General features: G+C 30.0%; 2 protein-coding genes across 2 annotated transcripts; one reads left to right on the top strand and one right to left on the bottom strand.

Annotated features, from left to right (window-relative positions):
• Positions 1 to 305: 305 nt before the first annotated feature.
• On the bottom strand, positions 306 to 5496 carry LOC131848379 (phosphoglycerate kinase). Its single transcript, XM_059198202.1, has 10 exons — positions 5323 to 5496; positions 5047 to 5250; positions 4591 to 4817; positions 4165 to 4282; positions 3759 to 3897; positions 3357 to 3491; positions 2648 to 2769; positions 2185 to 2285; positions 1504 to 1602; positions 306 to 616 (listed from the first exon to the last, which is right to left on the bottom strand). Exons 1-10 carry the CDS (start codon positions 5382 to 5384, stop codon positions 576 to 578), a joined length of 1248 nt encoding a protein of 415 aa, XP_059054185.1. The 5' UTR covers positions 5385 to 5496; the 3' UTR covers positions 306 to 575.
• Positions 5497 to 6023: 527 nt separating this feature from the next.
• On the top strand, positions 6024 to 16840 carry LOC131848366 (WD repeat-containing protein 5). The gene is made up of 8 exons (XM_059198190.1): positions 6024 to 6388; positions 6509 to 6605; positions 7449 to 7594; positions 10322 to 10466; positions 10742 to 10844; positions 11110 to 11341; positions 11793 to 11993; positions 16523 to 16840. Exons 1-7 carry the CDS (start codon positions 6260 to 6262, stop codon positions 11979 to 11981), a joined length of 1041 nt encoding a protein of 346 aa, XP_059054173.1. The 5' UTR covers positions 6024 to 6259; the 3' UTR covers positions 11982 to 11993; positions 16523 to 16840.
• Positions 16841 to 17235: the final 395 nt, after the last annotated feature.

Genomic DNA, 17235 nt, shown 5'->3' with positions numbered 1-17235 from the left:
GCGTGACTTCAGAGGTCAGGACGCCTCTGTGTATCAGCTGTGGAGTTGCATGGATAATGTAAGTTTTAACATATTTTTCAGAGAAAGACTTTACAAAGACGTTTATGAGTAAGGAAGAGGTATAGCGATCCTATCCATATATTTCAGCCAGCTACATACCTAACATATTCTCTGTAAGCTGTGGTGTTTTCGGTTTTGATTCGTTTCGTCTTATTTCGTCGGAAATATACCGCGAATTTTAAGTCTTTCATATACGCAGAATTTAAGAATACGAAAATAGTAGTATTATAAATTGAATATATTAAAATTTAATTAACATTTTGTAAACAAACGGAAAAAAGAATCAATTGATGTATGTATAATTTACAATATATATTTCATTGGTGCTTACATAATGTACAAATATCTAATCACTCTACATAATTCATACACTACATATAGGTCCTAATATACATTCATTTGTTTTTTCACTTGTAAACAATTTATTGTTTAATGCACCACATTTTATTATGCCTTAAAATGTATTATGATTAAGTAAAAATATATTTGTTATTTCATTTCTTGTTTCTTGTAATTTATGCGTCGGAGAGAGCCGCTACGCCGGGTAGCACTTTACCTGAAAACAAATATATTTGCATAAAAACTGTTGCAAACATTATGAATACTTTATACTGAGACTACAATTGTTCTATTCTAGTTAGATGGAGATAATTTATATATATATATACAAAATTTTAATTTATTTTCAATAAAAAAATAGTAATAGTAACTTGCAAACATGGCACATCTCGAAACGGAAATCATATACGTCAGCAAATTGGAAAAAGAGGCGCATGACAAAAGCCCTAGTTGGTAAAAATAGCGTTTACATATAAACATATCTATATATATATGTTGCACATAGAAGCATAAACATGCTTCTATGTGCAAATAATTGTATATGTGCATCTTTTTGGTCATAGTATGGCATTAGACAAAGTCATGGTATGTCAGAGAGATTAAAATGTAATATCAGTTGTTCAATATATTGTTATAGATTGACTTAATCATCGTAGTATAAAATAATACAACAAATATTAAAATATTTGAGATATGCTCTTTTAAAGTGAACAGATATGTAATTTTGTGTATTCATCAGTAGTAGTGCGAGCTATAATGACAGTAAAAGCTAGAGATTAGTAATAAATGTTGGAAAACGTGTGTTATATGGAAAATAGATTTGTACAAAGTTTGGTTTCTTAACACCAAACTTTGTACAAATATTATACTTGTAAATGCTAGGCTATTTATTACTTTATTACGGTTGTATACATTGTAACGAAATTTAACATAAAAATAGATTGTATCAGGAGTACATATTGTTTTATAAAAATAGTAAATTTCCGTGTAAGCTTTAATAGTTTTAAAGATGTTAAAGCAGACGAAATTCACAGCTGTAACAGCTAGGTATGCTAGAGTTTGCAACGATCAGTCATCAACAGTGGCTTTAAAAACAATACTCACCTTCAAGAAGTTCGAGTGACGCACCACCTCCAGTTGACACGTGAGAGACCTTGTCCTCAGTACCCCATTTGGCGCAGCAAGTAGCGGTGTCACCACCACCTAGTCATATACGGAATATAAAAATACAACAGTACCATCCTATTTTTTATTTAACGACGGCCTCGGTGGTGTGGTGTGGTTTAGCACACCGTCTTACTTCCAATGGTCGCTGGTCCGATTCCTCGCACGGCATATACATTTGTATTCTTGAGTACCTATAATTGTTTGTATCGATCTGGGTATTTTCTATGTATAATATGTATGTATTTATGATAAAAATATATCTATGTATTTGTATCAGTTATCTGGTACTCATAACAGAAGCTTTAACTAGCTTAACTTGGGTCTAGATGGCGCTGTGTGAATTCTCCTGGGATTATTATTATTATTATTTCTGTATTTGTTACCGATGTTTGTATAAAGTCGCACGTATACGTATACGAAAACAGAAATATTTTTTATGTCATTGGAATACCAATCAAACTAAAGGCCATGCTATAGTAAGTAGAAACCGTCTTCTATACAAGATGTAATCATTAAGTATGTACAAGCAATTTTTCCTGAATCATTACAGATATAAAAAAATCTGTAACTAACTAAGACTTTTGTACGATGGTCTCACTGCAGAGTGAGTATACTCACCAATAATAGTGACAGTTCCTTTGCTAGTTGCATTTACAACGTCGTCCATGAGGGCCTTGGTGCCACCCGCAAACTTTTCAAATTCAAATACTCCAGCGGGGCTATTAAACAAAAATAAGCCATATGGATTACATACATAAAAAGTTATTTTAGTTTAAACCAGGTAGATATTTTAGAATTAATAATGTGGATACCAACTCTTCATATGAGGTATGATATAAAAAGTTGGCAATCTCAAATAAAATAATTTATACTGTCAATACATAATTATTAAAATTATCTATGTTGGTGGCATAGTATTACTTATTTTAGACGCCAAACAGTTTGCTTTGAAAGCAGTATTTCGGTTGTAGGATGCCAATTAGACAGAGACATTATAAGATAAGAGGCATGACATCTTAGTCCTCTGGAATTGCAGTTCAGCAGTGATACCATGGACATTTAAGAAATTTTTAAATCATACCCATTCCATACGATGACTCTAGCTCTTGCAATTGGTTCAGCAAAGAGTTGCCTTGACTTAGGACCAACATCCAATCCTATCCATCCATCTGGAATGCCACTCTCGATGGTCGCAGATCCAACCTAAACAGTTAAATAAAATTAGTTACTATTATCTTAATATTAAACTCTATACAGCTCATGTGTATTTCAATCATAAATATATTAACACCTTCACTAAAATATATATTTACAAGCTGTACCCGCGAATTCGTCTGCATGGAATTTAACTTTATTTTTCTAAAATAAAATATTTTTTTAAAATAAAGTAGCTTAAATAACTCCTTATTATTATACCTTATTATTATATAACTTCTCATTACCAAAAAATGTCACGTCAAAATCGGTCCAGCCATTTCAGAAATTAGCCGGAACAAACAGACAGACAGACAAAAATTGTTAAAAATGTTATTTTGGTGTAAGTACCATATTTATTTTCATCAAAGCATGCAAAAAATGGTTATTTCAATATTACAAACAGACACTCCAATTTTATTTTTATTTATAGATATTAAATGGCTGTGGGTTCAACCTTAATGTATTTAAATATTTCTATTAGTTGTCAATTGTCCATAGTCAAATGCTCTGTTTAATTCAGAATTAGATGGTGCTGATGATATATTTAGATTTGTTTATTACAATTAATAACATAAACTTAAATTAAGAATTACCTGAGCATTTTCATCGAATTTGTCAGCAGTGACAAAGTCCACAGGAAGGTGTACTTTCACATTATTTTTAGCAGCCTTCTCCAATAGTTTAGCTACAATTTTAGCACCTTCTCCATCATATAAAGAGTTGCCAATCTAAAACAAAATAATGTATACTGTTAAAACATAATTATTAAAATTTAATAGAAAATAGTAATAAAAAGGATGAGATTATAGTAGTATGAGATTATGTTATATTTTTGGTAAAGTAATTTTAAATAAATATCAAAAATCTCCGACAAAGTAGGAGATTTTTGAGGTTTCAGGTTTTAATATTATATTTTAGAACAATGAGAGGTATATGCTATCTAATAATCTAGAATATTTAGGAAATAATGGTGAAACAAAAGAATGTGTACTTACCGCCATACCCTTGGTTTCCTTGAGGAATGTATAAGCCATACCACCACCAATGATCATCTCATGAACTTTGTCCAGCAAATTTTCTATTAGCAAAATTTTATCTGCCACCTTAGCACCACCAAGTATTGCAAGGAAAGGCCTACAAGATGAATACAATTTATTAGATGGTTAATAAAATTTCTATTTATCGTAGTACTAATTAATTGTTAAAAAAAGTAGTTGGTATAATGATAAATAGAGAAAACTGCCAAACATATAATGGGATATAAGTTCAATATGATTATAGTGATGACATAAAGCTCTACATCATGAGCTTTAAACATTATATATTGATATATATTGATAATATGAGAAACATTAAACATGTAAAATTGTTAAGTTGCAAAATTATAGTTTTGTAGTTTACCTTTCAGGTTCATGAAGAGCTTTGGCAAAGTACTGCAACTCCTTCTTTAGCAAGAAACCGCTGGCTCTTTGGTCAAATCCTTCTCCCATCATTGAACTGTGAGCTCTGTGTGCAGTACCTATTTTTATGGTATTTTTTAACTATTGCCAAACTAAATACATATTTTTGAGGAAAGCAAAATTGATTCTATTCTATTTCAGTATACTGATTTGTAGTAGACATCCTTCTGGAAATGTGGTATATATGTACTTTACAAGAAAGACTGTTTGGACCCATTGACAAGCAGTTTTTTTTAGTACATATGTTTGTATGTAAGTAGTAACTATTAAATTAATGTAGTATTAAAATTATCCTCCATTTTAGTTAGTCAAGCCTCAATATCACAATGAATATAAATATTTAGGCATATTTAGAAACAATGCATACCAAAAGCATCATTGATGTAAACATCACCAAGCTTTCTAAGGCTGGCTCTGAATTCTTTAACTTTTGCAGGGTCGGCTTTAACCTTTGATCCATTAGTGTCAACTCCTTTGCCTTCTTCTTCAATATGAAATCGGAGATTCTCTAATAGAATAATTGATCCGACTGGGGGATCAGCACATGCACCCTCCACTTCAGGCCCTATACAATCAGGTAGGAAAGTAATATCCCTAAAAAATAAAAATTTATATTACAATTTACTTTAAGGCATTTAGGTAACAGATATCACTAATCACATTTTTTATAAAGAAAGGAGACCGCTACAACAGGGATATACTGTTTGCGTTGTTGAAAAGAAAGAAAAACTTTACCATCACTTTGGGAAAATCTATGTCTTTAAAATATATATTACAAAGTTATAATCTTTATAGTACTGGTTTTACATTTTAGTTGATTTACCTATTTAGTAGCTTCTTCAGTTCCTCTGCGACCGGCTTTAGAGTATATTTAAGATTTGTTTGCCCGTCTGGTCGACCAAGATGTGACATGAGAACAAGAGATTTGGCACCTTTATCCAAGGCATATTTAACGGAGTCCAACGCAGCGACTATGCGTTGGTTATTCGTAATCACACCTTCTTTTAGCGGTACATTGAAGTCTACTCTAAAAAGATACAAAGAAATTAAAGTATATTGAAGTAAGTAAACTTTTATTACATGATATATAAGTAATTACCTAATCAGTACTCTTTTGCCACTTAAATTAATAGCGTCAATACTAAGTTTGTTTAGCGCCATTATATTCTGTATATTTAAATTTAAAGTAAAGCAGAATTCTTATTATTAATTTAAATAAACGTAACACAGCGGTCAACACGGTGAACTCGAATTGTCAAATTTAACCTTGATTGATTGCGATAGGTCAAATATGACAACTATTCTTGACATTAGAAAATTATATCAAAACTGTTTTAGAGCCAAGGATTTTTTATTGATTATACGATTGTGCAAGTACCTCTATACTTTTTGGGTAGTTTACGTTTAATGACCCGCATAATATTTGAAATTTTATTCACTGTAAGGTTTTGTATTATGTATAATGATTTTATTATGAGCTTATACCATTATCTGTGCGAAAGGGACCAAATCCTTTATTAGGAGGAGGATTTTCAGAAAGCCCTAATTTGAATATTTACGAAGTGTTTAACAATTTAAATAAACTGGCTTTAAAAAAAAAGAAATTTAGTCGAGTTTTTTTGCTCTGAGTAATAGTTCATAATTCTATTTGTAATGTCCACTAATTGTTCCTCAGTGTTACCACAGATAATATAATATTCTGTACGAATTTGAAAATCCTTAAATATGGCAACATTACATTATTAGTATGTTGGTCATAGATTAGAGTGGGACGCGGGCAGCGGCCTCCACGGTAGTTATGTTAACTTTATGTTGTTGGTATAATTGATCCTCTTCGCGAAATATGCACGCATTGAGATGCCTGAATTTAGAATCTTCTATGAATATCTATGTTGAAGATTATAAAAAAACGCGAGTGGCCCTCAAGTTCCGTCGGATATCTATTCTAAACTGTATTTATAATTGTTATTCTTTGTGTGATAGTGACTGTAGTGGGTGACAAACAAAGGAAAACGTAGTGCGTCTAAAGTTAAAACATGGTGCCGCTAGGACCGGGGCCAGGCCATCCTGTTGCGCATCAAACACACGGTGGCCCTTCTACTAATCTAACAGGCCCAAATTCGCTTTCACAAAGCGCTCCACAATCTAACAAATCTTCAGTGGCGGTAAGTTTCATCTTACTATTGTTATTTCATAGCTTTGCGTCAGTCGCGAGCGGCACATGTTTATGTAACTTTATGATTGAACACGTGCGATTTGGCGCTAATTTCTCAATTGTTTTTCAGAAGCCGAATTACACTCTGAAATTTACGCTTGCTGGTCACACGAAAGCGGTATCGTCAGTAAAATTCAGCCCTAACGGAGAATGGCTTGCTAGTTCTTGTAAGTACAATTGTTGTTCGATTTGATAGTATCCTACATTTTCGTAATTCGTCGTTGCTAGCATACTATATGCAGTGTTACTCAAATAAGACCTTTAAGTACAGTCCTTGAGGGCTCATAATTTATGAGTAAATATATGACAGATGGTGTAACTGATAGAAATATGTTAATTCTTGTATATAAAGTTTGTGTACTTTTATGGACCTTGTGTCAAAAGTCAGGGTCCAATGTGGCTTCTTATTGTTGTACTTAGTGTGATGTTACACAATGTTAAATGAAAAAAGAATTATAATTGCCACCCTTCTTTATAATATAATAAATGTGGTGGTACTGCCATATTTGATAAATATTGCACAATGTCCCAGTTTTTAGATAACTTAATGACACACTACCATGGAAAGTTATTTGTACCATAGTATTTCTTGTTTAATATTATTGTACACATAATTCTGGTTTTCAATAACAGTGAATAAGTACTTTATACAGAATGAATACAGTATTAGCTATGTTAATGTTTTAAAAATACATAATATTTACAAATTACCCCGGGACAATTAACATATCTTTTAAAGTACTTTAAAAAATATGAAATTCTTAGATTTGTATTAATTAGAAAAATATGTATCATAAATTTAATATTTAATATAAATTGGTATTAATTAGATCATATATAGGTATTATATAGGGAGTTGCCAGAGCACTATATTTGTACCTATGACAATCTACAAATTAAATATTCACCAACTTTGAAATTTATTAGTTAGTATTAGTTAGTTATAAATAAAAAAAATACAAATTTAAACAAAATGTTTGTACTTATATAATACTTGTATTGCTTTTCAGCTGCTGACAAACTTATAAAGGTGTGGGGTGCTTACGATGGCAAATTTGAGAAGACTATATCAGGCCACAAAATGGGAATCAGTGATGTGGCCTGGTCCTCAGATAGTCGGCTCATTGTCAGTGCTAGTGATGACAAAACATTAAAGGTATTATAAATACTCAGCTTAAATAGACATATCTGACTTAAAGTGGCTAATCTGAAATATTTAATTTACCAACAAATTTTGAAAATTAGAGGCATATGATTTTTTTATTATGATAAAGTTATTCAATATTCTCCCAATAGTTCTTGTCGGTTTCATAATTCTTTTTGTTATCCTTAGAGGCTTTTCAATGGAAAGCTTATAAGTAGAAATAATCTTTATTCAAATATGCTTAATATAAGCACTTTTGAATAGACATTAGTTTTAATCTCCACTCATTCCGGTGGTAGATTCATCACAAGAAGAATGAGCAAGAAATTAATAACTACTAATTTTATACTTGATGACGTTATTGATCTTTCTCTTCTGTGTATGATAGTCCTATCTTGCAGGTTGTCTGTAAGAAATTGCTTATAGCGATAAGACCACCTTATATATTTTCTATTTATTGTTTTTTTTTTCTTAATATATTTCTTCTATGTGCACAATAAAGAGTTTATTATTATTATTATTCTTTATCTTTATAGATAATAATAATAATATATATATTTTTAATATTTGACAATTGACACAAATACTTATATAAAGTTTTTTGTATACTTGGATAATGTATATAGAAAACACCCAGACCAATTAAAACCATCATACTCATGAATACAAATATTTGTACACTGCAAGAATCAAACTTGCCACCATCAGAAGTAAAGCTAAACTGCTAGACCACAGAGGCTGTCAATAATCTTAACAATATAATAATGTTAGTCTAGATTTTTTATTGATATTATTTAAATAACTTTTATTAATATATATAGACATTTATTATTATTGTATAGATGAAACTGCAAATATGAATCTGATGTGATTTGATGAATGTTAGGTTTGCAAATGTCTTTTCAGATTTCCAAATTAGTAGATTACATTAGCTGACATAAGAAAGCAGACAATAGTTGTATATCATTACTAATATGAATAAGTTAGGTGTTAAGAATAAAATTAGCTTTGAGTTCTTGTTTTTAAAATGACAGGACTATAATAAAAATAATAATAATATATATAATATCGGATACAATCAGTCTAATAATTTTATATTAATTGTGTAGAACTTTTACTACATATGTATATTTATATTTTGTTTTATCTACTATTTTCATATCAGACCATGTTATCAGTACCTATTGTAAAAGTTTTTAGTATATGTTCAAAGATACCATCCAGAAAAAATTCTCATGACTATTGCTTAGATAAGGAAGGTTTACTTTGATAAAACTAGTGATAAAAGCCCAAACAACTGGTTTCGAAAGATTTTAACTAAAGTTGCCTTGTTTGTTTTCTTATACATCACGAGACCAGAGAGTAGTTTCTTTCTAAAAAAAGTAAATAATTATTGAGGTCTTTGATAAGGTTCAATTTCGCATATTTTTTTTATTAACTGTTGATTGACCTGACGGCGCGAAACTTTAATAGTTCTTGCTCGATAACAGTTTTCTTTGTGAAACAACATTTTTATTACTATGAGATAATAATAATTGCTTCATTTGTGACCAATATATGAACGATAATGTAATATACAGTCGGCGGGAAAAGTTGAACAAAGTAAACTTGAACATAGACAGCTCGTGGTATTAAATTAATACTTACGTTATTTGTAGGTACATATAATATGGGCAGCACCTGCATTTTTATCCTGACGTATATTATGATCACGATTATAAACTTTATAGTCGGTATTTATGTTCGGCGGGCAATGTCCCGCAGGTGCTAGTGTATAGGTTAAACGGACATTATCTTGTATGCGAAACTTTACATTAAATGTAAATTCTTCTATAAACTAAGATAATTTATAGATACAGCATGTTCATTCTGTTTCATATTAGTCATAATATTTTTAATTGACGTAAAACAGTTACAAAATAATCAGTTTTAGAAACAGAATATTTTTTATAAATAATTTTCAGTCACATATGTATATTTATAATGGAGATTATTTATAAAAAAATATTCTACATGTTGAAATGTGTATGAATAAACTGATTTTGGAACGTATCTGATCAATTATGTGGTCAGGATGCATCTATGTGTCGATCAAAAGTAATGTAACTCATTTTTTATCCAACTTGTAAACAGCTTTTCTATGACTTGGTGAAGTGTATGAGTCAGTCATTCTCACTTAAATGATAGACATTTACAAGTGGTGGTGTGATGACAATATTACCAAGGGAGCCCAATTACCCAGGACGGGTTATTGGGCTCCCTAAAATATTGTCACCGGTTATACTCATGCTGGAATAGGTGCTGCTTGCAGGGCCTGGTTCTGTTCTGTTAACTGTGATTGATATGTTGTTACTCAATAGGTTTTTTTTACTTTTCTCAATCTTGCTATTTGGAACTTTGTATTCAACAAAATCCTGAATATGTGCTGTTGAACAACATTTATTTAAAAGAGGAATATGCAATAGTTTTTCTGTGTTCTTGTGATGAGTCTGCTTTCTGAATGAACGGTAGAAAAAAAATACTATTCAGAAGTGCTGTGAAGTTATATTAAGTTTATTTAAATAAAGATTAATTCTAATTATAATTTTTCCCTTTTAAAATGCGTCATAAAACTTGTTCTGTGTTACGTAATATCTCTACCAAAGTTAACAGTAGTTTCTATACTTATTTTATGAATATTGATTTAAATTTTTTATATTGAATTTCTTCATAATTATGTACATTATTTTGTATTTACAGGTGTGGGAATTGAGTTCAGGCAAATGTTTAAAAACGTTAAAAGGACATAGTAATTATGTGTTCTGCTGTAATTTTAACCCTCAAAGCAATCTTATTGTATCTGGCAGTTTTGATGAAAGTGTAAGAATATGGGATGTAAGAACAGGTAAGAACTTAAAGGATCTATGTATAAAATATTATTTTTGTATAATATTAGCTGTGCCCGCGATTTCATCCGCATGAAATTTATAGGCTATGTATAAGCTATGTACTGTAAAGTTTCGTCAATATCTGTAATTCTGTAATTTTTTCGTGAAAGACTAACAAACAAACATCCATCCATCTATCCATCCATCCATACTCACAAACTTTCGCGTTTATGATATTAATAAGATTATGAATGGGCTTATGATTGTCTACATATATTTTATTTATTGACAGGAAAGTGTTTGAAAACATTACCGGCACATTCAGATCCAGTATCGGCAGTTCATTTTAATAGAGATGGGAGTCTCATTGTATCATCAAGTTATGATGGCTTATGGTAAGACAATCTGGTAAATTAATATCCTATAATTTATTGGTACAAACCAATTCACACTTTCCATATACCATACCATGCATAAAAATGTTCAAAGCACAGTACTTTTATTATTTATATAATTATTTTATTTTATTGAATAATTATATTGTGACTGAAGTTTACATTAGTTTACATATCCAAGGATGTTCATTTTCGAATAACAAGATTTTGGAGTATTGATAATTATTGAGTTTATGTATCAATGATTTTATTTTTGAATTTTTAGTCGAATCTGGGACACGGCATCAGGGCAATGTTTGAAGACGTTAATAGATGATGACAACCCTCCAGTATCATTCGTGAAGTTCTCACCAAACGGAAAATATATATTAGCTGCTACTCTAGACAACACATTAAAATTATGGGACTACAGCCGCGGCAAGTGTCTAAAGACATACACTGGACATAAAAATGAGAAATATTGTATTTTTGCTAACTTCAGTGTCACCGGTGGAAAGGTACTTATATCTTTTTGTCTATGGAATTATACGTTAGTAGAATTTTATGTAACTAAAATGACAAAATGACAGCCCGCCTGATGGAAGGTGGTAACGCGCGTAAATACACGAACAGCATCACAATCACATTGTGACAGCCACAGCGATCCTCAATCATTGTCATTAATCCATCAGAAGATCGATATGCACACTTAAAATAGACAACTCCATCTATTTTGGGATACTAATAAAGTTGAAAATTTTAAGCATTTAACAATTTTCTTCTATAGGATTTCATCTCATCTTGCTTAATTTAGAAACCCTAATTTAAATTATCTAATATTGTGTTATTTTTAATTCTTATACATAAAATTCGTTGTTGACTTGTACACACCATACACACAAACCCATACAAATGATTCATGTTAAGAAAGTAAAAAAATATTTAATTTTTCCAATTCTTTGTCTACAGTGGATAGTATCAGGTTCAGAAGACAACTTAGTCTATATATGGAATCTTCAATCAAAAGAAATAGTTCAACGGCTCTCAGGACATACGGATACGGTTCTCTGTACTGCTTGTCACCCCACCGAGAACATAATTGCGTCGGCCGCACTTGAAAACGACAAGACTATTAAACTTTGGAAAAGTGATACTTAAAATTTAGCTTTGGTGAGTTTTGCATTCTATTTAACTACTATATAGTTTTAATGGCAATAAATAAAAAAATATTTAAAAAGTAGCCTTTTATTTAAAATAAAAATATTAGAAGGCATTTCGGCTAACTACTTTAGTTAAGAAGAATTGGTAAGAAATTCGATTGGTACATTATATTCATTGTTGCCGCTGCTAGGTATACGGCACGGCATAGTAATAGCACAGATAATATAATATTACATACAGATACCCCATCCCATACAAGAAAATGGTTCCTTCCTAACTCGGGCTATTCTTCGGGCTATTTTATTTCGCCGCCGTAGGCGCTAGATGTCGCTATATCTGAAGCAGTTCGGATTACTAGTGGGTGATTAGTAATAAAGCATGAAAATAGATGGCAGAGAATTCGGTCTACATGACATCTGTTTTGCAAAGATACGTACATAATAGATATATAACTGTATCGAACTCCTGATTGGGTACAATCGAAAATTCAATGTAGGTATAATATTGTTCGTTGACAGTCTACAGACACGGCTAATGTACCTATGTATCTATATACTATGTTACAGTTACTTTTTTACATGCCTACTTTTTTTCTCCCGACGAAGATATGTCGTAACGCGTCTGCACTAAAATCGGGCTATCGGTTAAGGAGCAATAGCTCCTTAACGAATAGCCCGATTTTAATACGGTTTTTTTTATTTAAATTGTTATGTGATAGTGATAGATTTTAGCTATAATCAATTGATGTGCATATGGGTACCTCATATAATTTTCAGTATATAATTATTTCTCAATATGTAGTTAATTATGTAAAACTGGCAATTAGTAAAACTGAAAATAATATCTGCAAACCATCAATCTGTTATATGTATAGGTTCTTTCAGGGATACTACATCGGTGCTAATGACATGTAGGTACTTATTTTGATGTTATACCTATTTGTAGAACCTTCGATATCTACAAACTACGCCTTTACTGCTAGTTTTTTGGTATTTATGTAAGTTGTTATTCAGTTGAAATTAAGCTGCGAAATTACAGGATATTTGGACATAACATCTATGTTCTCCGGAATGATAACGTATGCGGGATATAGCGGGCACGACATGATGACGTAATGCTGTTTAATAATATATACGTAATATTATGTACGTCGGATAGCGTCGTGGTTGGATGGATCGTCAGCTTATTTACCATTTCAGTTCATAATAGTAGGTAGTAACTTTTGACAATATGGATGAAGGAGGGTAACGGTGATGATGATGAGATCAATAATGACTGTTGACGATAGTGACGGTGGTATTTATTTATGACCACCATAAAATTCATCATTGGCAGTATTCTCAACATTATCATCATTGTTCATCATGATGATTGAGATCAAATTAATTAATTGATTAAAAAAGTAGCAAGTATTAGGTAGGTACTAAGTCCTTATATGACTTAAATACAAGGTTCTGGGATGCTGTGATATACTACAGTCTCTAGATTTTGTTTCTTATTAGTATTCCGCAACCAAAGTCTATAGACAGAGAAATATAGATTTACACAAAGTTTTTTGATGTAAATGGGAATTATTATACACATTGCATTAAAAAATATATATGATTACCATCTAATACAAAATCATTATGTAGTAAATAATTCCTGACATTTTAAATCGAATGAGGTGAAACTAACATTGCATGAACACAACACTTGAAGATCATAAAATTTTTATTTCAGGTAATAAAACACTTTTAAATAATTTATTAATCACAGAATAAACAATTGTTAATAATTTACAATAATATTTCTTTCACTGCTTGTCTGTTATACCACTAAAACTTCAAACACTTCTGTTATTTTTATATTATATTCCAAATAAATCAATATCAAGACATAATATTTCATCAAAATCATTTCATAATTAATTCCTGGTACACAAAATATTCCTGGATTTGTTGATGAAGCAATATAATAATAATCATGAGCTTAAATCATAAACTTATTTGCAGTCGGTTACACATAATATAATTACTTGGAATTTCTTCTCATCACTAGTCCGTTGCTTTCTTACTTATTTAATTATATTATTAATTGCATTGTGATTAATAATTTACAGATTTTTCTTCTGCTTTTTTCTCTTATTTTTACTTGCATTATTATTTTATACAGTAAAATGTTCCTATATATATATATACTTCTTATTCTCTTGAACTCCTGTTCTTTACAGTAAAAATGTTATTTATCTTCATCTGAATGACTAGGAGATTTAGAATATCATCTCTTATTTGTTTAAACTTTGTTCAGTATTAAGTTGTTGATGTCAGGAAAATCTGAAAACAATATCATATACCATGTTACATTTTCATGAACTTACATGAATGAATTTACATGAAAGTAACTAAACTGTAACCTTAAACTGCTGAATAAACATATTATTCATACATCATATTCATTCAGCTCTAATAAAATATAAAAATAATACTACTGTTTAGTACTTTATTTTGATTAACAATTTTCAGTATTTTCTCAATCAATCAAAAATTATAAAATCAGTGTTAGTTTTTTGAAGTTACATTCATAACAATAATAAAAACATAATAATACCACATTAAAGCGGTCACCAAGTACCTATGTTTATTATATTTTAATATGAAAGATACACACGCATACATAGGCAAGTTTTTAACAACTTATAGTTATGAGATAATCCTCAAAGACACGATAGTTTACTAAATATTTGTAGTAGTCCTTAGACACATTTAAATTATTGAGTTTGACAAAAAATAAGAAGTTCAATGAACTCTGAACAGGAACAATTCAAAAGTTGAAGTACCTACTTAACTTAAATGATGAAAAAAGAGAAAAAATCCAATGCTAGTGAAAATATGTTTTAAGCATTTGACTTAAAGTCGTTTATCCTATTCTTTTATTCCTATATTTTATATTTTTAACATTTCATTTATGTTGCCAGTACTCGTTGTCATTTCGATATAATAAAAAAATATGGACCAACCTACGATTTTAAATCGATATTTTTATTTGTGATGAAATCTAATAATATAAATTATGAATAACCTACCCTCGAATGGAGATATTAAAAAACTAATTATCATGAATAGTAGGTACTAGGATCAGTAATATATCATAGTAATATGAATGATTATCGTTTCAAAACCTTGTACAATTTAGTAAGGTTGAAAATATCCTTCTACAAAAGCAAAATTCGAGTATTTGTAAAGTTTCTTATGAGTATTTTTAAAAATTCGAGGATCCTCATATTTAGCTACCAATGTCAGTAATTTAGATACCATATAGATAACACTTGTTTATTGAGGTTTCATAAAGGTATAGCTGACCTTATATACTCTATACCACATTCAATTCACATTCATTAAATTACAATAAGTAGGTATTTATTTTTTTTAATAGAAGAACTATGTCACTAATGTCATTAATTGCTATAATTACCAGGGCGACCTCGTGGTGGTTGATATAATAGAGTACACTTGTATCAGATCAATCTAATTAATATTTCCCTCTTCAAGTTTCGAAGTTATGAGCGAACAGATAAATATATAGTACTTGCATACCTGTCAAAATCTCTCTATTTTGCCGTCGTCGAGTAAAAATTATGCATTGCAATTCGTTCCAAATAAGAGTATAATACAAAATGATGAAATTTTACTGTTTGCAAAGACTAATTAAAAGCACCATCGAATAATGCGTTGTAATATCTTGTTATCGATTATTCGAAAAAATCGATAAATCTATGCATTTATATTTAATATGGCAACACTTTCTAAATAAGTATTACTGGAATAATATGGTTTTCTTGTTTAGCTGTTTTATATTTACTTAAACTTTTTTTATGTTTAATTTATCATAATAATATAGTAAGTACTTATTATTTGAAAATATAAAATAAACATTTAAAATACGGTGATACAAATGAAAACAGCGCCATCTATGAAAGTATTTTGGAAACAATAAGCCCCAATTAGCAATGATTAAATTGTAAACAAATACAAGGCAACAACAAAATGAGTAAATATATGAAAATTACTTTTCAAAACGCATTATTTCATTTTAACATCTATATATGACTTTTTAAAAATAGATTAAACCTTTTTAAAAACATAGTTTTGGGTTTTAAACGATTACAAAACAATGTTGAATTCCATTCGATACCAATGACGCCATCTAAATCCGTTTTTCGAACTAAAAATGGCTACTATGCCATTGATCCCCACTGGTAATAGTAATACTCTTTTTACGATCCATAAATAGTATAAAATATTTATAAATATTTTGACGGTTTACTTAATTAGCTTCATGACATTATTTTTTTAATAAATATATTTTTAGTTTAGTTGTAAGTGTGTAAAACTTTACGTTGACTGATTTCCGTTGTTATTAGTTGTTGTAATTTTTTGTTTGTTAATTTTATTTCAATATATTAAAGAAAAGTTAAGTATTTAAACTTAACTTTTCTTTAATGTATTGTAATAAACAAAAAAAAAACAAATTATTTAGTATAGTTGTTTTTTCTACAGGCTTTCTAGCAGAAGCAGAAGCAGTGATCTGTATAAGTGGCTTCATATTGCAAGCCATACGACACCAGCCTGTGTAAATTGTGTAGGTACCAAAATTGTGGTACCGGATATTGGACGCTGAACATATTTTCATTTCCATTCATTATTTGATCACAGTGAAATGTGTGCATTTTCGGTTGTAATAATTATACATATTTTTTGTATCTGACATGTCAAATGAAAGGATGAAATGTTTTAGCCATTTTGTTTAGTTAAGATTGAGTTTAAGAATGTCATTTAGAATTAACTTGTTGGATACGATTAAAAATCTAGTAGTTACTATGTGTTTAATTCTGTTTTGTCCTTAAACTATGTGTAATAAAATATATATATAAATTAATGTTTATATAATAATAACGAAATTTCTGTTTTGATTATAAAACCTTTTTTTACCCCAAGGATTGACGATTGCACTTATATGGCTTTTTGGAATGGCAAATAAGCTGAACCGTCGCCTATATACGGAAACAGGCAACTAAATATACTTTATATACTATACTAGTTGTGCTTTCATACCTATCCCATTTCTAAGTACTCTTCACTGCTATATTTCAAACCGGGACACAGATTACAAAGTAATTTGCTGCCTACAGAAAAATCTCAATCTAGAAATATAAACAAAGTATATGTGCACAATTAAATCAACAATATATTTAAACTTCGAAAATAAAAAA

The sequence above is a fragment of the Achroia grisella genome, unplaced genomic scaffold, assembly GCF_030625045.1.
Source record: "Achroia grisella isolate CSIRO2021 unplaced genomic scaffold, CSIRO_AGI_Agris_v1 utg551, whole genome shotgun sequence".
NCBI classification, from domain to species: Eukaryota; Metazoa; Arthropoda; class Insecta; order Lepidoptera; family Pyralidae; genus Achroia; species Achroia grisella.
The sequence above is the reverse complement of the archived record's forward strand: the minus strand, read 5'-3'. Positions and strand labels throughout refer to the sequence as shown.